This window comes from Anolis sagrei, chromosome 11 (assembly GCF_037176765.1).
Source record: "Anolis sagrei isolate rAnoSag1 chromosome 11, rAnoSag1.mat, whole genome shotgun sequence".
Classification (NCBI taxonomy): Eukaryota; Metazoa; Chordata; class Lepidosauria; order Squamata; family Dactyloidae; genus Anolis; species Anolis sagrei.
This window is the reverse complement of record NC_090031.1, coordinates 16122388-16146105: the sequence shown is the minus strand read 5'-3', so window position 1 is coordinate 16146105 and position 23718 is coordinate 16122388. Positions and strand designations below refer to the sequence as shown.

Genomic DNA, 23718 nt, shown 5'->3' with positions numbered 1-23718 from the left:
GACTCCAAGATCTCTCGAGCAAGGCGTCCCACATTCTGTATCTTTGCATTTCGTTTTTCCTGCCAAAGTGGAGTATCTTGCATTTGTCACTGTTGAACTTCATTGAGTTAGTTTTGGCCCATCTCTTTAATCTGTTAAGATCGTTTTGAATTCTGCTCCTATCTTCTGGAGTATTGGCTCTTCCTCTCAATTTGGTGTCATCTGCAAACTTGATGATCATGCCTTCTAATCCTTCATCTAAGTCATGAATAGAGATCCTGAACAGGACCGGGCCTAGGACAAAACCCTGCTGATGGCACTCCGCTCGTCACTTCTTTCCAGGGTGAAGAGGAAGCACTGGGGATAATCACCCTCTTAGTTCGTTTGCTTAACCCGGTGTTTTTTAACTCAAGGGTCGGAACCCCGGGGGGGGGGGGGGGTCGCAAGAGGGTGTCAGAGGGGTTGCCAAAAACCATCAGAAAATACAGTATTTTATGTTGGTCATGGGGGTTCTATGTGGGTTTGGCCCAATTCAGTCATTGGTGGGTTCAGGATGCTCTTTGATTGTAGGTGAACTATAAATCCCAGCCACTACAACTCCCAAATACCAAGGTCTATTTCCCCCAAACTCCACCAGTGTTCATATTTGGGCATACTGAGTATCCATGTCAAGTTTGGTCCAGATCCATCCTTGTTTGAATCCATAATGCTCTCTGGATGTAGGTGAACTACAACTCCAAAATTTAAGATCAATGCCCACCCACCAAACTCTTCCAGTATTTTCTGTTGGTTATATTTGGGCATATCCATGTCAAATTTGGTCCAGATCCATCCTTGTTTGAATCCACAATGCTCTCTGGATGTAGGTGAACTACAACTCCAAAATTCAAAGTCAATGCCCACCCACCAAACTCTTCCAGTATTTTCTGTTGGTCATATTTGGGCATATCCATGTCAAGTTTGGTCCAGATCCATCCTTGTTTGAATCCACAATGCTCTCTGGATGTAGGTGAACTACAACTCCAAAATTTAAGATCAATGCCCACCCACCAAACTTTTCCAGTATTTTCTGTTGGTCATGGGAGTTCTGTGTGCCAAGTTTGGTTCAACTCCATCCTTGGTGGAGTTCAGAATGCTCTTTAATTGTAGGTGAAGTTTAAATCCCAGCAACTACAACTCCCAAATGACAAAATGCACACACATCCCACACCGAATCCACCAGTATTCAAATTTGGATGTAGCGGGTATTTGTGCCAAATTTAGTCTAATGAATGAAGATACATATTGCATATCAGATATTTACCTTACGATTCATAACAGTAGCAAAATTACAGTTATGAAGTAGCAACAAAAATGATGTTATGGTTGGGGGTCACCACCACATGAGGAACTGTATTAAGGGGTCGCGGTATTAGGAAGGTTGAGAAATACTGTACAGATCCACCTAACCATAGTTTTGCCTAGCCCACATTTGCCTTGTTTGTTTGCCAGAAAAGACCTTGGCAACTTCATCACAGTCCAGGAGAGACTTTCCTCTTTCACACAGATGCCATTACTCTATAGAGATGTAATGCCGACCTATGTTCCAGCCAAGGCCAGAGTGAGCAAATCGGTGTCCTGCGGTGTGTTCACTTACTTTTGAAGCCTCCTCCCCTCTTCTGGCTTCCTTCCATGGTTTGGGTTCCAACGAAGGAGAAGAAATGTGCACCAGGCTTACAACTTTCATCAAGCCCTCTTGGCACCGAGCCTGCCTTCCTTTCCCACCCTCTCCCCCCGCCCTTTCTCGCTTTCTGTTTTGCTCACATTTCCTCTGCACTTGCACAACCCTACTCTCTGCGTTTGCTTTGATCCTTTTTTTAAAAAAAGAGAGAATGAAACTCAAGAAAGGAGAGGGAAAAAAAAGGCACACGATGCTTCTGCGTGCCCTTTCCCAACACTTGCTCCTTTGGTTGTAAGACGTCAGTGGTCCATCGCGGATTCTGCCAAAATTATTTTTCTTTTAATGGGGGATTCTGGGAGCTAAAACCCCAAAATTAAAAAAAATCTCAAACTCCTGGTTCATTTACCTCCTTTCCCTCCTCCTCCTCCTCCTCTTCTTCTTCCTACATCCCGGTTACATCCCAAATAGATTACTGCAATGTACTTATCCCGAACAGTAATCCCGAATAGATTATTGCAACTATTACTGCTCTGGTTACATTCCGAATAGATTACTGCAATGCACTCTACGTGGGGTTGCCTTTGAAGACTGTTCAGAGACTTCAACTAGTCCAACGGGCAGCAGCCAGATTACTCACCGGAGCGCCATACAGGGAGCATACCACCCCCCGGCTGCGTCAGCTCCACTGGCTGCCGGTCCACCTCCAAGCACAATTCAAAGTGCTGGTCTTGGCCTATAAAACCCTATATGGCTCCGGCCCAGCTTACTTATCCGAACGTATCTCTCTCTACGTTCCACCTCGTAATTTAAGATCTACTGGGGAGGCCCTGCTTTCGGTCCCACCGGGGTCACAAACGCATCTGGTGGGGACGAGGGACAGGGCCTTCTCAGTGGCGGCCCCTCGCTTGTGGAATTCGCTCCCCAATGAAATTAGATCGGCGTCCTCCCTCCTCACTTTTAGGAAAAAACTAAAGTTGTGGTTTTGGAGTCAGGCTTTCAGCTAGTGGTCTTAGCAGCACTTAGACACTGAACTGGACCACGGGATTATGACAATAGTAAACGGATATGTGATTTTGATTAGGCGACTACATTAGTATATGACTATGTGATTTTAATTAATGTTATTGTTAATTTTTTATGTATTTGATTTTATGTTGTTGTATTGATATTATGGCATTGAACTGTTGCCCATGTCAGCTGCCCTGAGTCCCCCCTCGGGGGTGAGAAGGGCGGGGTAGAAACGATGTAAATAAATAAATAAATAAATAATAATTCTTAGTGTTTGTCCCATCAATTTGCAGGGTCTGCTTGTTTGCTTCTTGTTCTCCACTTGTTCCTATCGGTCACTTCTCTCATTTTGAGTCTTGCTTCAACCATGTTGTTGTAGATCAGCCACCAGAGGCTGATGGCTTAACTGATGGTTTAGAGAGGATTGTGCGCTTCCCTGTGGCACAAAGTGATGGGCTCTCAAGTCTGGGAAATTCAAGTCTGGGGAATGATGGTTCTCTTTGTGAGAAATCTGGCTTCGAAAGTGCAAAGCCTCAAGGTATTCAGAGTAGTCAAAAGTAGCAACAGCAGCTAAGGAATCGAGTGAAGAGTTGAGTAAAGAGGGCTACCATTAGAACCCAGGTGTAGTTACAGAGATCAACAAAGGTCTTTGTTTATAAATCAGAGCTGAAAATTCAGAGAGATTACGTGGGAAAGCTGTGAAGGAAATTCACAGGAAACTGAATTATTTCATGGGTGTCTATTAAGCAACAAGTTGTTTACCTTAAGGTCAGTTCAGGCAACTACATTAGTGAGAAACTAAGCCTGAGTTCTTTTGTTCTTGGATCAAATCAAGCCTTGATTTTGGATTTGATATTCTGAAAGTTTTCTATGTTCCTGTTCATGTACTCCTTATCAAGTTTTACTAGTTATATCTTCTTGATTGTGGACTTATGTTGTATCTATGAATTATTTCATGGGTGTCTATTACATACGTTGTTTATCTTAAGTTCAGGCAATGCTGCGTTAGAGTGAGAAGCTAAGCCTGAGTTCTCTTGTTCCTGGTTCAAGTCAAGTGTTAATTTTGGAAGTTTTCTATGTTCCTGTTCATGGGCTCTCAAGTCTGGGAAATTCAGGTCTGAGAAATGATGGTTCTCTCGGTGAGAAAACTGACTCGGAAGGTGCAGGGCCTCAAGGGCAGTCAGGGGAGCCAGAAGAAGCAGCAGCAAATAAGGAATCAAGTAAAGATCTGAGTGATAAGGAGGGTTCCCATGGGAATCCACGTATAGCTACAGAGATCAACAAAAGTCTGTGTTTATAAATTAGAGACAAAAATAGATTGTGTCGTTCAGAGAGATTACATGAGAAAGTTCTGAAGGAAATTCACAGGAACCAACAATTTCATGGGTGTCTATTAAACAACAAGTTGTTTACCTTAAAGTCAGTTCAGGCAACACTACGTTAGAGTGAGAAGCTAAGCCTGAGTTCTCTTGTGCATACTGTATTTTTTTTACTTCCTTTTTCCAAATTGAATTACATACAGTGAGTCCTCTGTATCTGCAGTCCCCAGATCTACAGATTCAACCGTCAATTTCATATAGACAATATACGAAATTATTAGTAATTAGTAAGTTGTATCTAATTCATAAATTTTGGATATGCCAGGCATGGGTAAACTTTGACCTTCCTACCAGATGTATTGGAATTCCCACAATTCCTAACAGCCCCAGGCCCCTTCCTGTTCTCCCTCAGTAGCTTAAGTTGGAGGATTGATTGCCCCTAAAGAAAGACACATAACGGACCCATGACTGTCATTTCAAGCTCTGTGGAAACTAAATAGCCCCTTGAAACTGGACAGGGTCCGCCAGCCTTCAAATGGAGCCATTGTTAGGCCTCTTATCTGATGAGAGATCCTACAAAAAAAGGGAGAAAACATCAGCCTGGGGAGAAAGGAAGCAAGGAAGCGACTCAGCCAAAGAGCAGAGTGGAGCACCAGGAGCACAAAGGTCACTCCGCCCCCAGTGCCCCTGCGGGATGGAACAGGAGCTGTGCAACCATATCTTAAGGGCACTTCCCTTTTCCCCATGGAAAAATACATCCCAAGGCATGTGTCCTTGTTGTTGTGTACCATCATGCTGACTTCTGCTTAAGGTGGCCTTCTCATAGGGATCCCTTTGCCATTACTTATTCAAGGAGTGTGTTGTCGTAACCGAAGGCTTCTATGGCCAGAAGCACTGGTTTGCTGTGAGTTTTTTTGGCTGCATGTTTCGGAAAACCAGAATCTCCAGAATGTCCAGGGTGGGAGAAAGAACTCTTGTCTCTTGGAGGCAATTGCCCACCTTGATTAGCATTGAATGGCCTCGCAGCTTCAAAGCTTGGCTGGTTGCTGCCTGGGGGATCCTTTGTTGTGAGGTGTTAACTGGCCCTGATTGTTTAATATCAGGAATTTCCCTGACATGAAACTAATATCGAGCAAGAATTTAGGGGTCTTTGCCAGGAGACAGAGACCAGTCAGACCCACCAAAGAGAGTCCGTTCACCCTGGCAAGACAGATAGAAGCACCCAAAGAATTTTCCCTGATTTTTCCCGATAAAAGTTTCACCAAATTGAAGAAAATGCCATCAAATTGCCCTTATTTTGTTCCAGTTGGTACGGATGTCAAGCTGCAATCCCTTGCCAAAAACTGACATGTTTTGCAAGACAGAACAGTACATTTTTATAGAGAAACAGAGCTGTCAAATTCAAACTTCCCGCCCCCGTCCCCCTTAGCCGGCTTCACGCTGATTGGTTGGAGTCATCAGCTAGAGGGGAGGTGCGGCCGGCTTAGGCATGCCTCAGCCAATGAGAAAGCCAGCGCCGCTTCGGCCTCTCAGCCAATGGGTAGAAGGGAGGCAGGTAACAGGAAAAAAAATGAAGAAATGTCCTTTTGATTGGTTTAAATTATTAATGTTTGCAAAATAGGGGATTATGAGATCATTCCAACCTGGTGTCCTTGGTAAAACTATGAATTCCTTGGTTTTGAACCATCTTTTACAGAGTCCTGGGGGAGGGGGAGGTCACCTCCAATATCAAAACCAGCCAAGCTTTCAAGCTGCAAGGCCATTAAATGCTAATCAAGGTGGTCAATGACAACATTACCCATTTGCTTCAAGCAGACAAGAGCTCCTTCTCCCACCCTGGACATTATTCCACAGATCTATAAACCCCACTTGTCTAGTTTCCAACAGATCTCACAACCTCTGAGGATGCCTGCCATAGATGTGGGTGAAATGTCAGGAGAGAGTGCTTCTGGAACATGGCCAGACAGCCTGGAAAACTCACCACAACCCAGTGGTTCCAGCCATGAAAGCCTTCGACAACACAACAAAGGAGTTAATTTCCAATTTACTAACATCAGTGAGGCTGATAATAGCGAAAAATTGGAAATAAAAACATGATTTTCAGATAGAATAATAATAATAACAATAATAATAGAAGACTGGTACAAAGAAGTGTGGAATATAGCAATAAACGATAAATTGACATAAGACTAAAAAATAATTTGGAAATTAAATGTTTTTTGGAATATATGGGGGAAATTGATAGCACATGTCTGTGCTGAAGGGCAAGGAAGCAAACCTGCAGTGTAAACAATGATGTTTTGGAAATAATATATGAAGCGGTTAGGTCCAGGAGGGGACAGCACCCATCTTTATTTAATTCAAGGAATTTATGTTGTGGATAATATGTTAAAATTGGTAAAAACGTTGAAGCTCAACTCAACTGTGCGAAAACATAATAAAAGTTATGAAAAAAAAAACTAGAAAGACAAACAGAGGATGCCTCCAGGCAACAACAGCCAATAAATACCCTCACTGATTGACTCAGCAACTGCAAGGCCACTCAATACTAATTGCAACATTCACCAGCTATTGTCGAAGGCTTCCATGGCTGGAATCAGTGGGTTGTTGTAGGTTTTTCGGGCTATATGGCCATGTTCTAGATGCATTCTCTCCTGACGTTTCGCCTGCATCTATGGCAGGCACCCTCTGAGGTTGTGAGGTCTGTTGGAACGAGGAAATTTGGGTGGACATTCCACAGATATATAAACTCAAATTTCCTAGTTCCAACAGACTTCACAACCTCTGAGGGTGCCTGCCATAGATGCAGGCAAAACGTCAGGAGAGAATGCTTCTAGAACATGGTCATATAGCCCGAAAAACCTACAACAACCCATTCACCAGCTAACTCCTCCCAACAAAGGATATCCCCAGGCGGCAACCAGTCTGGGTTAGAAGCTGCAAGGCCATTAAATGCTAATCAAGACAGCCAATTGCAACATTCACACTTGCCACAGACCAGGGTTCTTTCTCCCACCCTGGGCACTATTCCCGAAGGAGACTCAATCCCGAAGGGGACTCAGAGCGGTTTACAAGATATATCTATATAAATAAAAATGTAATGTTTGTTTGTGGGATTAACAGAACTCAAAACCACTGGACGAATTGCTGCCAAATTTGGCCACAAGACACCTAATAACCCAAGGAGTGACCATTACTCAAAAAATTAATTTTGTCATTTGGGAGTTGTCATTGCTGGGATTTATAGTTCACCTACAATCAAAGATCATTCTGAACTCCACCAATGATGGAATTGAACCAAACTTGGCACCCAGAACTCCCATGACTAACATGGGCATTGATCTTGAGTTTGGGAGTTGTAGTTCACCTACATCCAGACAGCACCGTGGATTCAAACAATGATAGATCTGGAACAAACTTGGCACGAATATTCCATATGCACAAATATGAACACAGATGGAGTTTGGGAAAATAGAGCTTGACATTTGGGAATTGTAGATACTGGGATTTATAGTTTACCTACATCAAAGAGCATTGTGATCCCCACTAATGACAAAATTGGGGCAAACTTCCTGTGCGTGTGTGTGTATATATATATATATATATATATACACACACACACACACACGCACAGGAAGTTTGCCCCAATTTTGTCATATATATACACGCACGCAACACACATATATACATACATACACACACAATATTATTAGCATACATACTCTCCACTTGCCTCACTGACAAAAGAACCTCAGAGGATGCCACTGACCACAGATGCAGGTGAAACGTCAGGAGAGAATGCTGCTGGAAGATGGGCACACGTTCCAAAAAAAATCACAGCAGCCCAATCATAATAATTACTCATTTCAAACTTCCTGCCTTTACTGTAAGCCAGGCTTTCCCTGTGTCTTCGATCCCTCTTTCCAAAGCTTTGTTTTCCACTGAGTCTAATGAAGGCCTCAAGCGGACTTGCAACCTTGTACTCTACTTTTCCCTCAAAGTGGTATCAATATTCCTATATAAACATATGTACTATTATTATTAGTTAGGATTGCTTTCTGTCATTGCAATATTATTGTTGTTGTTTTCTACCATTGCAATATTGTTGTTGTTACTTGGGAGAGCCAGACAGGCCAGAGGAGAAGCAGCTGCAATCCTTCCCGCTCATTTCGCCGCCCACTTCCGGACTCTCGCGCAAGCCCCGCCCCCTTCTCGAACTACGACTCCCGGCGTGCATGGCGGCGGCGGCGGAAGCGGATTACCGGAAGTGGCGTCCCGGATGGAGGCGAGGCCGGGCGGAAGTGCAGCCGCACGCCCCTCAGACGGAAGCCGCCGGCAGCCAGAAGAGGTCGGGGTCGCCAGTTCTGCCATGGCCAAGCAGTACGACACGGTGGAGTGTCCCTTCTGCGATGAGGTCTCCAAGTACGAGAAGCTGGCCAAGATCGGGCAAGGCACCTTCGGGTGAGCACCCTCCCCTTCCTTCCTTCCTTCCTTCCCTTCTCTCAAGCAGGCCTAGGCCAACTTGGGCCCACACCAACTCCCACAATCTCTAACAGCCTTCCGGTGCTTCGATTGTGCATTTTCCGGGGTCTCTTCCAACTCTATTACTACTACTACTACTTCTACTACTAATAATAATAATAATGAGGCTGGGTGGCCATCGGTGGGGGGTGCTTTGATTGTGCCTTTCTTGCATGGCAGAAGTTGGACTGGATGGCCCATGGGGTCTCTTCCAACTCTATTATTATTACTACTACTACTAATAATAATAATAATAATAATAATAGTGAGGCTGGGTGGCCATCTGTCGAGATGCTTTGATTGTGCTTTTCCTGGATGGCAGAAGTTGGACTGGATGGCCCATGGGGTCTCTTCCAACTCTATTATTAGTACTACTACTACTAATAATAATAATAGTGAGGCTGGGTGGCCATCAGTCGGGTGTGCTTTGATTGTGCCTTTCCTACATGGCAGAAGTTGGACTGGATGGCCCATGGGGTCTCTTCCAACTCTATTATTAGTACTAATAATAATAATAATAGTGAGGCTGGGTGGCCATCAGTCGGGTGTGCTTTGATTGTGCTTTTCCTGGATGGCAGAAGTTGGACTGGATGGCACATGGGGTCTCTTCCAACTCAATTATTATTATTATTGCCACATCAGCACTTTTAATTCTGTACCCATTACTCTAGCCCGGCCCAGTTTTATTGTGTTTTGGTGTATTGTTTATTGCTTGTTGTTTAATATTGCTTTAATTGTTTTTAATTTGCTTTAGGTTTTGTATTGTTATGTTGTGTATTGAGACCTTGGCCTTTGTAAGCTGCATCGAGTCCTCCGGGAGATGCTAGCAGGGTACAAATAAAGTTAATAATAATAATAATTCTACTAATAATAATAATATTGAGGCTGGGTGGCCATCTGTCGGGGGTGCTTTGATTGTGCCTTTCCTGCATGGCCCATGAGGTCTCTTCCAACTCAATTATTAGTACCACTACTACTATTACTACTACTAATAATAGTGAGGCTGGGTGGCCATCTGTCGGGGGTGCTTTGATTGTACTATTCCTGCATTGCAGAAGGGGTTGGACTAGATGGCCCATGGGGTGTCTTCCAACTCTATTATTATAGAATCATAGATTTGAAGAGACCTCATGGGCCATCCAGAAGAAGCAGGAATATTGCATTCAAAGCACCCCTGACAGATGGCCATCTGGCCTCTGTTTAAAAGCCTCCAAAGGAGGAGCCTCCACCACACTCTGGGGCAGAGAGTTCCACTGCTGAACAGCTCTCACAGTCAGGAAGTTCTTCCTAATGTTCAGATGGAATCTCCTTTCTTGTACTACTACTACTACTACTACTAATAATAATAATAATAATAATATAGAGGCTGGATGGCCATCTGTTGGGGGTGCTTTGAATGCAATATTCCTCCTTCTTGGACTGGATGGCCCATGAGGTCTCTTCCAACTCTATGATTCTATAATAATATTGATTGTGCTTTTCCTGTATGGCAGAAGTTGAACTGGATGGGTCTCTTCCAACTCCATTATTGTTGTTGTTGCTTCTACTACTGAGAGAGATGTGATTTAGAAAATTAAATTCCCAATTATTACAAGTCCCAGAAGCCCTGTCTATAGAGAAAGAATGATTGTTCTCTGTGTTCTTTTTCAGTCAAAGATACAAGCAGTAAGTTAGGGGGTAAGCTCATTCCCTTACTCCTTAAATTTTCTCAGCCATGTAGATAAGCAACTTGCATATAGAGAAGCCACAGCTCAGGGTCAGACATTCCAACAGAATCATTGTTATAGGCTTTGATGTTAAAAACATAGAAGGACCAATCAAAAGTTGCCTGAGTGTTGAGTATAAAAACTTGGTTAAGAGAGCCACAAGGGGCGGGCAGTCTTTGTTCTTTGACCTGAACGGTCAAGGGCTGTCTGTCTCAATGCTGATCAGCTTGAAAATAAAAGACTTGTTGAAAAACCTCATCGGATCTCGTCTCCTCCCTGCCCTCTGGGCTCCATCACCTTAAATTGGTTTCTAACACAATTACTATTACTACTACTACTACTACTAATAATAATAATAATAATAATAGAGGCTGGGTGGCCATCTGTCGGGGGTGCTTTGATTGTGCCTTTCCTGCATGGCAGAAGGGGGTTGGATTAGATGGTCCATGGGATCTTTTCCAACTGCATTCTATGATTCTACTTTCTTCCTTCTCCAGCTCTGGAGGCCCTTCCACACAGCCCTAGAAATATAAATATATTGTATGAGAGAGTAAATGTTTTGGGCAACTGAAATAACACTTCTGAAGATCTATATATTTTGTGCATTGGCATAACTTTGTTCCTAACAGTTCAGAGAAATATCCAGGTATAGCAGTCTAACCACTGAGGGCCCTTCCACACAGCTCTAGAAATATAAATATATTTTACTAGCAGTCCCCTGCCACACATTGCTGTGGCCCAGTCTGTGTATATGTGTTTTGTGTGTGTGTATATTTGTGTATATGTTTACTAGCTGTGTCCTGCCACGCGTTGCTGTGGCATATAGTAAGAATTTTCGAAGAAGAGGTAGATATCTGGACTATTATGAAAGAGCAGTACCTACCTATTCCTCCCCCCCCCCTTTTTCCCCCTTCCCATTTCTCTCCTTTCTTCTCTACCTCTTTCTTTCACTCCTTCTTTCGCTCTTTGGTTTCATCCTTCCTTCTCTCTTTCCTTCCTTCCCTCCCCCTTTTTCTACTTCTTTGCCTCCCTTCTTCCCTCCCTGTTTCCTTCCTATATATTTTTGCATTGGCATAACTTCGTTGCTAACAGTTCAGAGAGATATCCAGGTATATCAGTCTAACCACTGAGGGCCTTCCACACAGCCATATTCCAGGATATCAAGGCAGGAAATAGGAGTCCCTGGTGGCGCAGTGGGTTAAACCCCTGTGCCGGCAGGACTGAAGACCGACAGGTCGCAGGTTCGAATCCGGGGAGAGTGTGGATGAGCTCCCTCTATCAGCTCCAGCTCCTCATGCGGGGACATGAGAAAAGCCTCCCACAAGGATGGTAAAACATCAAAACATCCGGGCGTCCCCTGGGCAATGTCCTTGCAGACGGCCAATTCTCTCACACCAGAAGCGACTTGCAGTTTCTCAAGTCGCTCTTGACACGACCAGAGAAAAAGGACAGGAAATCCCACATCATCTGAGGGTGGACTCTGTGTCCTTTACTATACACACTAGACAAGTTTAAAATGTGCAATACAAAAGTTAAAAGGCAATTAAAAAGCAATTAATTGGTAGCTGTGTGGTTACAAAAAATTAAAATATAGATACTGAAATGGTATGTGAAACTCACACAATCCCACCCACAGCACCCCCTGAACTAAAAAGGTCAGGAGAAGTTTTTGGAAAAAAACCCCCAAAATACTGGAATTAAATTAGAGGGCATCCGTTTCTAGATGGAAGGTGGTCCCAGTCAGGGTTGACTTCACGTGCCTTCCTCTTGGCACATTTCTCCCTTTTGCCCTCAATTTGTGCCTCTTCAAATTCCGCAGCACTGCTGGTCACAGCTGACCTCCAGTTACAGCGCTCAAGGGCCAGGGCTTCTCAGTTCTTTCTCAGTGTCTGTGCCACAGTTTTTAAGGCTGGCTTTAAGCCCACCTTTAACTCTTTTCCTGTCCATCAACATGACTTTTCCCGTTCTTCAGTTGGGAATAGAAACTCACGCTGAATCTCTTTCCTTCCGCATCCCGTCTTTCCAATAACATCCAAGCAGATTGTAAAGCCAAGGGCTGGCTGTAACAGTGGGTCTTTCCTTCATTGTTGTTGGTCTCCCAGCAACAGATGTTCTGGAACAGCCTGGCTGTTGACTGTTGGTTGGCCTTGGGTTTTCCAGATTCTCTTGAACAGGCATGGGCAAACTTGGTCCCTCCAAAGCTGTTAGGAATTGTGGGAGCTGAAGTCCAAAACACCTGGAGAATTTGTCACACTCCTCCTTTGCAAATGGTAGAGATTCTTTCCTTTTTCTCTCCAGGGAGGTGTTTAAAGCAAAGCACCGGCAGACTGGGAAGAAAGTGGCTCTGAAGAAAGTGTTGATGGAGAATGAAAAGGAAGGGGTGAGTTTGCAGCTTTGAGGTTGGGAAAAGGAAGTTTGGCTTACGAATTCATTGATGTCCTGCTATTTCTGCAAAAATGTCTTAAAAACAAAATGCATACAGATAAAAGGGCATAGAAAGAGAGTGCAAACTACCGTATTTTCCGGCGTACTAGATGACTTTTTAACCCTGGAAAATCCTTGCTGAACTTGGGGGTCGTCTAGTAAACCAGGAATAAAAAAATCACTTCCTGTTTTGGGTCGAGGCGAGGGAGGCGGGCGGCTGCCCTGCGCTGGAGTGTGGCACCCAAAGCATCAGCAGCTGCTGCACTCCTCCAGCCCCACTTGTCTCCCGCTGCTGGGCTTCAACCTCACCGAGGGGCTCTTCTACTCTTTGCCCACCTTGGTTGTCCCTGTGGCAGCGGAGGAGGAGGCAATATACTCACCAAATGGCCATGTCGCCTCCTCCGCCACCGCCGCACAGACAGCCGAGGCGGGCCTGGAGTGGAAGAGCTCCTCGGTGCCTCTCGAAGACACAAAGGTATATTCATCAGAGTTGGGAAATTGAATAAGCCCATTTAACCAAAACAGGTTGAGCTGCGTGGCCATTTTGATCAAGCATTTCCTAGCTTGGTTGCATACTTGGTCTTTAGAGTGTTGGGCTTCTGGATTTAGTAAAGAGTAGAAGGGGTCTTCATCCAGGCCCTCTTCTGTCATCAGGTTCACCAGACTAGACCCTACCCTAGCATTAAAGTTGCCCGCTATAATAAAATCACAAGAGGGATTCTCGGACTTTAAATCTAGTATGTAGGATGTTAATTTGTCCCAGTAAATAGCTGTTTCATTTTTCCCCAGGCTGCTTGGGATATAGGTGTTAACAAATACTATTTTTCTGGTTGCAAAAGTTAACCGGACTGCTTGTGCCAGTGGTGGAAGATTTGTTAAAACTGGAGGCAGCCATATTTAATCAAATGGCTATAGCCAACCCCGCCTTTGGGCGACCAAGGGTCTTTGATTTAGTGGCTGGTAAGTTGAATGTACGGTACCCTGAGATATCGACCTCCTTTAGGGCCCAGGTTTCTTGGAGAGCAATTATTGATGCACTTTTGAGGAACTTTAGAAAATAACAATTTGATACTTTTCTCCCCCAGCCCAGGGCTGCCCTCTGGCGCAGCTTGTCTCCTGCTGCTGAGCTTCACCGAGGAGCTCTTCCACTCTTTGCCCACCTTGGCTGTCTGTGCGACGGCAGAGGAGAGGCAATATACTTGCCGGATGGCCATGTCACCTCCTCCTCCGCCACCGCATGGACAGCCGAGACGGGCCTGGAATGCAAGAGCCCCTCGGTGAAACTGAAGCTCAGCGACGGGAGACAAGCAGCACCAGAGGGCAGCCCTGGGGTTCCGCTTGCCTCCCACTACTGAGCTTCAGTTTCACCAAGGGGCTCTTCCACTCCAGCCCCACCTTGACTGTTAGTGCAGCGGTGGCGGAGGAGGTGATATACTTGCCAGACGGCTGCATCAACTCCTCCTCCACCACCACTGCCACACTGACAGCCGAGGTGGGCCTGGAGTGGAGGAGCTCCTCAGTGAAGCTGAAGCCTGGCAGCGAGAGACAAGTGGAACCCAAGGGCTGCTCTCTGGCACCGCTTGTCTCCTGCTGCTGAGCTTCAGTTTCACCCCGAGGGGCTCTTCCACTCTTTGCTCACCTTGGCTGTCTGTGCTGCGGCAGAGGAGAAGGCAGTATACTTGCCGGATGGCTGCGTCACCTCCTCCTCCACTGTATGAACAGCCAAGGTGGGCCTGGAGTGCAAGAGCCCCTCAGTGAAACTGAAGCTCAGCAGCAGGAGTCAAGCGACACCGGAGGGCAGCCCTGGGGTTCGCTTGTCTCCCGCTGCTGAGCTTCAGTTTCACCGAGGGGTTCTTCCACTCACTGCCCACCTTGGCTGTCTGTGTGGCGGCAGAGGAGGAGGCAATATACTTGCCGGATGGCCGCGTCTCCTCCTCCTCCTCCACCACCACCACCACCGCATGGACAGCCGAGACGGGCCTGGAGTGGAAGAGCCCCTCAGTGAAACTGAAGCTCAGCAGCAGGAGACAAGCAGAACCCCAGGGCTGCCCTCTGGCACCACTTGTCTCCTGCTGCTGAGCTTCAGTTTCACTGAGGGGCTCTTCCACTCCAGGCCCACCTTGGCTGTAAGTACGGCGGCGGCGGAGGAGGCGATATATTCGCCGGACGGCTGCATCAACTCCTCCACCATGGCCGCACTGACAGCCGAGGTGGGCCTGGAGTGGAGGAGCCCCTTAGTGAAGCTGAAGCCTGGCAGCGGAAGACAAGCGGAACCCGAGGGCTGCCCTCCGGCGCTGCTTGTCTGCCGCTGGTGAGCTTCAGTTTCACCAAGGGGCTCTTCCACTCCAGGCCCGCCTCAGCTGTCAGTGCGGCGGCAGCGGAGGAGGCGATATACTTGCCAGACAGCTGCATCAACTCCTCCACCACTGCCGCACTGACAGCCGAGGCAGGCCTGGATTGGAGGAGCCCCTCAGTGAAGCTGAAGCCTGGCAGCGGAAGACAAGCGGAACCCGAGGGCTGCTGAGCTTCAGTTTCACCGAGGGGCTCTTCCACTACAGGCCCGCCTCGGCTGTTAGTGCGGAGGAGGAGGAGGCAACACAGCTGTCCGGCGAGTATATCGCCTCCTCCTCCGCCACCGCACCGACAGCCAAGGTGGGCATAGAGTGGAAGAGCCCCTCGATGAGGCTGAAGCCCAGCAGTGGGAGACAAGCGGCGCTGGAGGAGCACAGCAGCAGCTGCTGCTGCTTCAGGCGCTCCAGCGCAGGGTAGTTGCCCACCTCCCTCGCCTCTTAGGAACCTCGATCTTGTTTGGGATCCAAAACAGGAAGTGATATTTTGGAGCTAAAGTGATGAGCACGGCGGTTTGCTGGCTGTGGTGTGGTAGGGCAAGTATATCCAAAAATTGAAGTTTTAAATTGAAAAGTTGGGGGGTCGTCTTATGCACCCAGTCGCCTAGTGCGGAAAATATTTATTTATTTATTATTTACAGCTTTTATATTCCACCCTTCTCACTCCGCAGGGGAATCAGGGCGGATTACAGTATACACATATATGGCAAATGTTCAATGACAATTTTGACATACAACATATACATAGACAGAGGCTATTTAACTTTTTCTGGCCGCCAGGGGAGCTGTCGCTTTCATCGTCCATCTGCGACACTGATGAAGTACTTCCGCATTCCCCGCATGCTGGAGTCTTTTTATGGCGTCATAAATTAGTTAATTTAGCCTCCCCACACTTTAAGGTGGTACCTAATTTTCCTACTTGACAGATGCAAGTGTCTTTCGGGTTGCAAAGGTCAACAACAGGCTACACAATTGGTTGGAAACCCACTCCAACCAGGGCTGTCTTCGAACTCATGACCTTTTGGTCAGAGTGATCTTAATGCAGCTGACACTCAGCCAGCTGCGCCACAATCCCGGTGCTAAAATATGGTATTTAGATCAGGCATGGGCAAACTTTGGCCCTCCTGGTGTTTTGGACTGCAACTCCCACCATTCCTGTCAGCCGGTAGGCTGTTAGGAATGGTGGGAGTTGAAGTCCAAAACACTTGGAAGGCCAAGGTTTGTCCATGCCTTATTTAGATTGAATCAGCTTAAAGGCAAAAGAGGGAGATTAGTGGAACAGCAACTTTGAGCCAGTTCCTAAAACCTATGATCTGATGAGACTCCAGTTCCCAGAAGCCCTCGTTTGCATGGCCAGGAGAAGGAACGATAAATTAGATAAGCCTAAAAGGATGCTTTTGGGCCTTGTAGTCCAAAACAGCTGGAGAATATTGGTGGAACCAAGTCTCCTGACATTTTTTCTTCCTCCTTTCAAGTTTCCTATCACGGCCCTGCGGGAGATCAAGATCCTCCAGCTGCTGAAGCATGAAAATGTGGTGAATCTCATTGAGATCTGTCGGACTAAAGGTAACCATTAGTTATGTGTAACTATAAATCCCAGCAACTACAACTCCCAAATGTCAAGGTCTATTCCCCCCAAACTCCTTCTGTGTTCATATTTGGGCATATGGAATATTCATGCCAAGTAAGGCCAGATCCATCATTGTTTGAGTCCACAGTGCTCTCTGGCTGTAGGTGAACTACAACTCCCAAACTCAAGGTCAATGCCCACCAAACCCTTCTAGTGTTTTCTGTTGGTTATGGGACTCCTGTGTGCCATGTTTGGTTCAATTCCATTATTGGTGGAGTTCAAAATGCTCTTTGATTGTAGGTGAACTATAAATCCCAGCAACTACAACTCCCAAATGACAAAATTAATTTTTTTGAGTGATGGTCTCTCCTTGGGTTAGTAGGTGTCTTGTGGCCAAATTTGGCAGCAATTTGTCCAGTGGTTATTGAGTTATGGTAATCCCACAAACGAACATTACATTTTTAGTTATTATAGATGATGCTATGAAAAGTTGTAACTGTTGAGTTTGTCCCTGGTTTTCAGCTACTTCTTCTCTTTGGTTCCGTAGCCTCTCCGTACAACCGTTGCAAGGGGAGCATCTACCTGGTGTTTGACTTCTGTGAGCACGACTTGGCCGGCCTCCTCAGCAACGCCCATGTCAAATTCACCCTCTCTGAGATCAAGAAAGTGATGCAAATGCTCTTGAACGGCCTCTATTACATCCACCGGAACAAGGTGAGGAGAGCTCCCCTCCAGTTCTGCCCACCATATAGCTCCTTAGGAAGGGTCTCTCTTCAATCCCTTTACTCTTCTTCTCTTCCAGATCTTGCACAGGGACATGAAAGCGGCCAATGTCCTCATCACTCGGGACGGGGTCCTGAAACTGGCCGACTTCGGCTTGGCTCGGGCCTTTAGCTTGGCGAAGAACAGCCAGCCCAACCGCTATACCAACCGGGTGGTGACTCTGTGGTACCGGCCTCCTGAGCTCCTTCTAGGTGGGTCAAGAGCGTTCGGTGGATGACAAATCCCTTTGTGGCCTTTGGCACTGCCAGTTCACACATTGGGAGGAGCAATATGTCCTCAGAATGCACTTTACTACTGGTTTAGGATTGACTGCTCTCCCTCATCTCTTTTAAAACCCTATACCAGATATATCCTACCTTGTTCATGCCCATCGTTTATTTTTAAAAATTTTAAATTATCACATTTGTCCCTGCCACAGGTTTTTAAATCCTTGTGTGTCACTGTTTATTGGTTATTGTTTATATGTGATTTATATTAATTGTATTGTATTTATTGTTTTGTTTATTGCTTTTTGTTTTTACTGATGTGTTGTTGGGCTTGGCCTCATGTAAGCCGCTCCAAGTCCCCTGGGGAGATGGTGGCGGGGTATAAATAAAGTATTATGATGATTATTATTAGTGATGAAGTGTAAATTTTTATCTATAGTTATGTATTGTTATAGATAAGTGTTTGTAAGGGTAATATTGGGGGGTGGTAGCCAGCTTAGCTCGGTTTGAGCTGAGTTGCTATGGAGATCTGTACCTCTAAGAGAAAGGAAACTTTGAAACCATCAAGCTTCTGTACCTCAATAAACTTGTTACAGTTTCTTTTTAAAGTCAAGCCTATGTTACCATTCCTTTCCAAGTCAAGTCACGCTACATATTGAAGAAAGACCAAAGCAACATTACAATATAATGTGTCATCAATATAATAAGCCCTCACAACTCTCTACATATTGATAGTAGTTATACTTATGCATCCTTACAATTTGGTGGTATCATTACAAATTAGTGACCAAGCCACTTGGCAGAGCAGCCATTTTAAAGCAGTCAGTCTGTGGTTGGTGAACTGCAGAAGTGGCTGGTTCTGTTGTGTGTGGAGAACCAGTGAGGATTCTGTAGTCAAAGAACTACAGAGGAAGGCTGATTCTTTGGTATTAAGAATCAGGAAGGTTTTGACTTTGAGCCAATATAGTTTAGATAAGTCGGGTGACTTATTTATATTAAAAGTAACAGTTGTGAAAAAAGATAAGCATCTTTATTGTAACAGAGCCATCATAAAGAAAGGATAAGCGTGTGCCTGAAACAATCGGTTAAAGAAAGAAACATATTTTTAAAGGAACTAAGTTGAGACTTGTTTGTTAAAAGAATTAGTCCTCCTACGAGTTATTTATGAATTGTTATGAATGTAACCTTTGAAGATCTGTACCTCTAAGAGAAAGGAAACTTTGAAACAATCAAGCTTCTGTACCTCAATAAACTTGTTACAGTTTCTTTTTAAAGTCAAGCCTATGTTACCATTCCTTTCCAAGTCAAGTCACGCTACATATTGAAGAAAGACCAAAGCAACATTACAATATAATGTGTCATCAATATAATAAGCCCTCACAACTCTCTACATATTGATAGTAGTTATATTTATACATCCTTACAATTTGGTGGCATCATTACAAATTAGTGGCCAAGTCTTTACAGTTAGTAGCAGTAATATACGGGCTCTTTCACATTATTATTATTATTATTATTATTATTATTATTATTATTATTATTAAGTTTTTATGCTGTCTCAAGGCTGGTTAGGAATATAAAGCCCTACCCAAGTCTCATGACACGAGAGTTTTCCTAAGGGTCCCATCTCCTCTAAGGATGCCTGCTATAGATGTCGTTGAAACGTCAGGAGAGAATGCTCCTGGAACATGGCCAGACAGACCAGAAAACTCACAGCAACCCAGTGATTCCGGCCATGAAAGCCTTCAGCAACACTTCAGCATTCAGCTTGGTTGCTGTGGGGATTCATGTGTTGTGGTGTATAGGCCAGAAGGGGTTCCATGAAGTACAAATGGGCAGTGCCTATTACTCTCAGGATTTCAAAGGGTCATGTTGACATTTCAAATGGAACCTGGAAGCAACATTGCTGTCATTGGAATGGTTAGCTTTCTCGGAGCAAGTTGGCCCAGCTCTGCTTATTTAATATATTATTTAATTTATTTAATATTATTTAACTTATTTACTGTCTTATTTAACAAGACATTCTTCTGTTTAGGAGAGCGGGATTACGGGCCGCCCATTGATCTCTGGGGCGCGGGGTGCATCATGGCCGAGATGTGGACCCGGAGCCCCATCATGCAGGGCAACACGGAACAACACCAGCTCACTCTCATCAGCCAGCTCTGCGGATCCATCACTCCCGATGTAAGCACTTGGTTTTTTTTTAAGGGTTTAAAGCAAAGAGATCTCTGAATTTTTCTCATGTTGCATTCTCGATGATACGTTGCTCTTTTATACTGGTTGAGATTGTACTTATTTGTGTGAATGCAAAGGACATAAAGTCTATCCTCCTCCCTGATCCTCCTCCCCCAATCTTTGGGCTGGCAGGAGGAGGGCGAGACAGACAATGGCTGAGACCACTCCAGAGGGCTTTCAGCCACTGCAGGCCTTCCCCGGGCCATCCGCCCGCATAAGGACAGGACCGCTTGTACCATCCTTATGCCGGGAGGAGAGCGAAACGTGTGGCAACTGCCTTGGTCCTCCTCCCCCGATCTATGGGCTGTCCTCACAGCATTATGCTGGGAGGAGGGCAAGACACGCGGCGACTGAGAGTGCTCCAGAGGGCGTTCAGCCACTGCATGCCTTTCTCGTGCCATCCTCCCAGCATAAGGACAGGGCCGCTCACACCATCCTTATGCCGGGAGGAGAGCGAGACATGTGGCAACTGCCCCAATCCTCCTCCCTAATTCTTCTCTGATCTTTGGGCTATCCTCTCAGCATTATGCCAGGAGGAGGGTGAGACATGGGACAGTCGAAAGTGCTCCGGAGGGCTCTTAGCCGCTACATGCCTTCCTTGGGCCATCCTCTCAGTCTAAGCATAGAGCCGCTCGCTCTGTCCTAATGCTGGGAGGAGGATGAGGCATGCTGTGGCTGAGAGTGCTCCAGAGGGCTCTCAGCTACTGCGTGCCTTCCTCCCCCATTTCTGTATAAGGATGTGGTGGGCCACAGTGTCGTTTATGCTGAGAGGACAGGGAAAATAAGTAGGGCCTGAGGTAAGCATCCAGGGGTCCATATCCAGCCCCCGAGCTTTAGTTTGCCCATGCCTGTGGTAGGCTGTTGAAGTGTAAAACAGCTGGAGGGCCAAAGTTTGTCCATGCCTTGTGTAGGCATTAATCAATGAACAAGCATAAACATAGAATTAAACTACAAGGGGTATTTTTAAAGTAAGGTCCGTTTGAACATAAGTACACAATGAAAGTTTATTTCAAAAAAGTAAATTTATTTTCAGAAGGTACATACTTCACCCTATTTTTCGACATAGTTGCCAAGTTTGTTCAAACACTTATCATACCTCTGAACCAATTTTAAAATATTAAAAATTAAAAATTAAATTTTTTAAAAATTTTTTAAAAATTTTAAAATTGGTGGTGCAGTGGGTTAAACCACTGAGCTGCTGAACTTGCTGACCAAAAAGTCACAGGTTTGAATCCGGGGAGCAGGGTGAGCTCCCGCTGTTAGCCCCAACTTCTTCATAAAAACTTGCCGCCTGCTCCGATAACCAAGAGTTCCCTGTAATCAAAGAAGGGCGACCGGAGCGGTTCTCATCATGGACGTTGTCACGGCCATCTTTGAATTGTCGTACCCACTTACGCACTTTGCTTTCACTCATAACAGTATCACTGTACACTTCACAAATCTGTCGATGAATTTCTGCAGCAGGCAGGTTCCTTGCTGACAAAAACCGTATCACTGAGCGAACCTCACATGCGGCGGGTGAATTGATAGTCTTAAACATTTTTAAAGCACAGAACAGAACCGTACAGGTTAGCTACAGAGCAGAAACTGAGCACAGTTGTTCCTGAGGCATGCCGGTACATGACACACACGCTCGTTGCGGTATGCGCACAAACTACTAGTGTCTACAACAAAACGGACCTTACTTAAAAAATACCCCTCATATCTAAAATTAATAATTAAACCAGTTTCAAATACATGGAGCTCCTGGTGGTGCAGTGAGTTAAACCACTGAGCTGCTGAACTTGCTGACCAAAAAGTCACAGGTTCGAATCCGGGGAGCGGGGGTGAGCTCTCGCTGTTAGCCCCAGCTTTTGCCAACCTGGCAGTTTGAAAGCATGCAAATGTGAGTAGGATCAATAGGTACAGCTCTAGCAGGAAGGTAAAGGCTCTCCATGCAGTCATGCCAGTGGCCACATGACCTTGGAGGTGTCTACGGACAATGTCGGCTCATCAGCTTTGAATTGGTGATGATCAAAATGCTTTCTTCAGCACACACCGCAAAACAGCCCGCTCATCCCTCCACACTCACGCCACCACAGCACAGACCCCCAATGCCACATCAATACGAAGCCATAAAGTTACAGCTCTAGGATGAAAGCTGTCTCTCTGTCTGTTTGTCCTTGCCTTTGTCACCCTGTACCACCTTTTTCTCCTTGGTTTCTACTTAGGTCTGGCCCAACGTGGATAAATACGAGCTCTACCAGAAGCTGGAGCTGCCCAAAGGACAAAAGCGCAAGGTCAAGGAGCGGCTCAAAGCCTACGTCAAAGACCCTTATGCACTGGACCTGATTGATAAACTGCTGGTCCTGGACCCGGCCCAAAGGATAGATAGCGACGACGCCTTGAACCACGATTTCTTCTGGTCCGACCCAATGCCCTCCGACCTCAAGAACATGCTCTCCACCCACAACCAATCCATGTTCGAGTACCTGGCTCCGCCCCGGAGGAGGGGCGGGCACATGCCCCAGCAGCCGGCCAATCAGTGCAGGAATACGACCGCGACCAATCAGACGGAGTTCGACCGAGTGTTTTGATAAGAAAAGAAGAAGAAGCTGAAAAGCGTGATGATCGAAAAAGGAACGCTGTTTTGAAAACGGAACGGCGAAGCAGTTGCGCTTTGGCCATTTTGTGAAAACGAAATGTAGGAATGGCAGGACTAGATAAAATTAGAAAGGTGTCCAGAGGCCGCAAGATTATGCTAAATGTGAGGCAGTTGGAGGGTCGACAGATCACTCTCCAGGGTCCTGAACTGACTGCGTTCAGTCCACCGAGAGCCAAAAGGTGCTTGTTTATCCCCAGGACAAGCAGTGGTTTTGGATCTTGGATGGTGGTGGGGGGACAACCATTTGTGAAGCTTCTGCACTTTTTATTTTTATTTTATATATATTTAAAAAAAATTAATTTCGCAGCAGTAGCAACAAACAATTTCCCTAAAAACCTAGGCAAAAAATTGCACATTTCCCCCCTTTTTTTGTTTTAAGTGTTCTGGATGTTGGGACGAATGTCTTTAGTCAACCTCATCATGTTCTTTTCTTTCAAAAAAATATATAACAGTCTGATGAATGCTCCAAACTGTAATTAAAAATTCTGGCTTTAACATCTCACGCTGTGCAATGCCTTGTTTTGATTTGGGTCTGTAGGTGGCTGTGGAGCCCTATTCTTGATCCGCATGTTCTCCCGCAGTGAGGACATTGGTTTCTAGATGGAAGGCAGTCCCAGTCAGGTTGGTTTGACGTGCCTTCCTCTTTGCACGATTCACCCTTCTATGCCTCTTCAAATTCTACAGCACTGCTGGTCACAACTGACCTCCAGTTAGAGCACTCAAGGGCCAGGGCTTCCCAATTCTTGGTGTCTATGCCGTGGTTTTTAATAATAATAATAATAATAATAATAATAATTTAATTAAACCCCGCCACCATCTCCCCAAGGGACTCGGAGCTGCTTACATGAGGCCAAGCCCAACAACACATCAATAAAACAAGAAAGCAATAAACAAAAACAATACAATTAATGGGTTGTTGTAGGTTTTTTCGGGCTATATGGCCATGGTCTAGAGGCATTCTCTCCTGACATTTCGCCTGCATCTATGGCAAGCATCCTCAGAGGTAGTGAGGTCTGTTGGAACTAGGAAAAAGGGTTTATATATCTGTGGAATGACCAGGGTGGGACAAAGGACTCTTGTCTGTTGGAGCTAGGTGTGAATGTTTCAACTGACCACCTTGATTAGCATTTGATGGCCTGGCAGTGCCTGGAGCAATCTTTTGTGGAGAGGTGATTAGATGTCCTTGTTTGTTTCCTCTCTGTTGTTGTGCTGTTGTAATTTTAGAGTTTTTTAATACTGGTAGCCAGATTTTGTTCATTATCGTGGTTTCCTCCTTTCTGTTGAAATTGTCCACATGCTTGTGTATTTCAATGGC

General features: G+C 45.5%; 2 protein-coding genes and 1 long non-coding RNA gene across 3 annotated transcripts in view; 1 reads left to right on the top strand and 2 right to left on the bottom strand.

The window, feature by feature from the left end:
• The window catches only part of SH2D3C (SH2 domain containing 3C), a 78415-nt gene extending 76670 nt beyond the window's left edge, over positions 1–1745 (bottom strand). Inside the window, exon 1 of the mRNA XM_067471941.1 lies at positions 1616–1745. Within this exon, the coding sequence (XP_067328042.1) occupies positions 1616–1652 (37 nt within the window). The 5' untranslated portion in view covers positions 1653–1745. The remainder of the gene's footprint in view (positions 1–1615) is intronic.
• The window catches only part of LOC137097664 (uncharacterized), a 214331-nt gene that overhangs the window by 128452 nt on the left and 62161 nt on the right, over positions 1–23718 (bottom strand). The window lies entirely within an intron of this gene.
• On the top strand, positions 8242–22902 carry CDK9 (cyclin dependent kinase 9). The gene is made up of 7 exons (XM_060757217.2): positions 8242–8427; positions 12492–12573; positions 16441–16531; positions 17083–17249; positions 17338–17509; positions 19560–19708; positions 21970–22902. The coding sequence occupies exons 1-7, from the start codon at positions 8246–8248 to the stop codon at positions 22333–22335; spliced, it is 1209 nt and encodes a 402-aa protein (XP_060613200.1). The 5' UTR covers positions 8242–8245; the 3' UTR covers positions 22336–22902.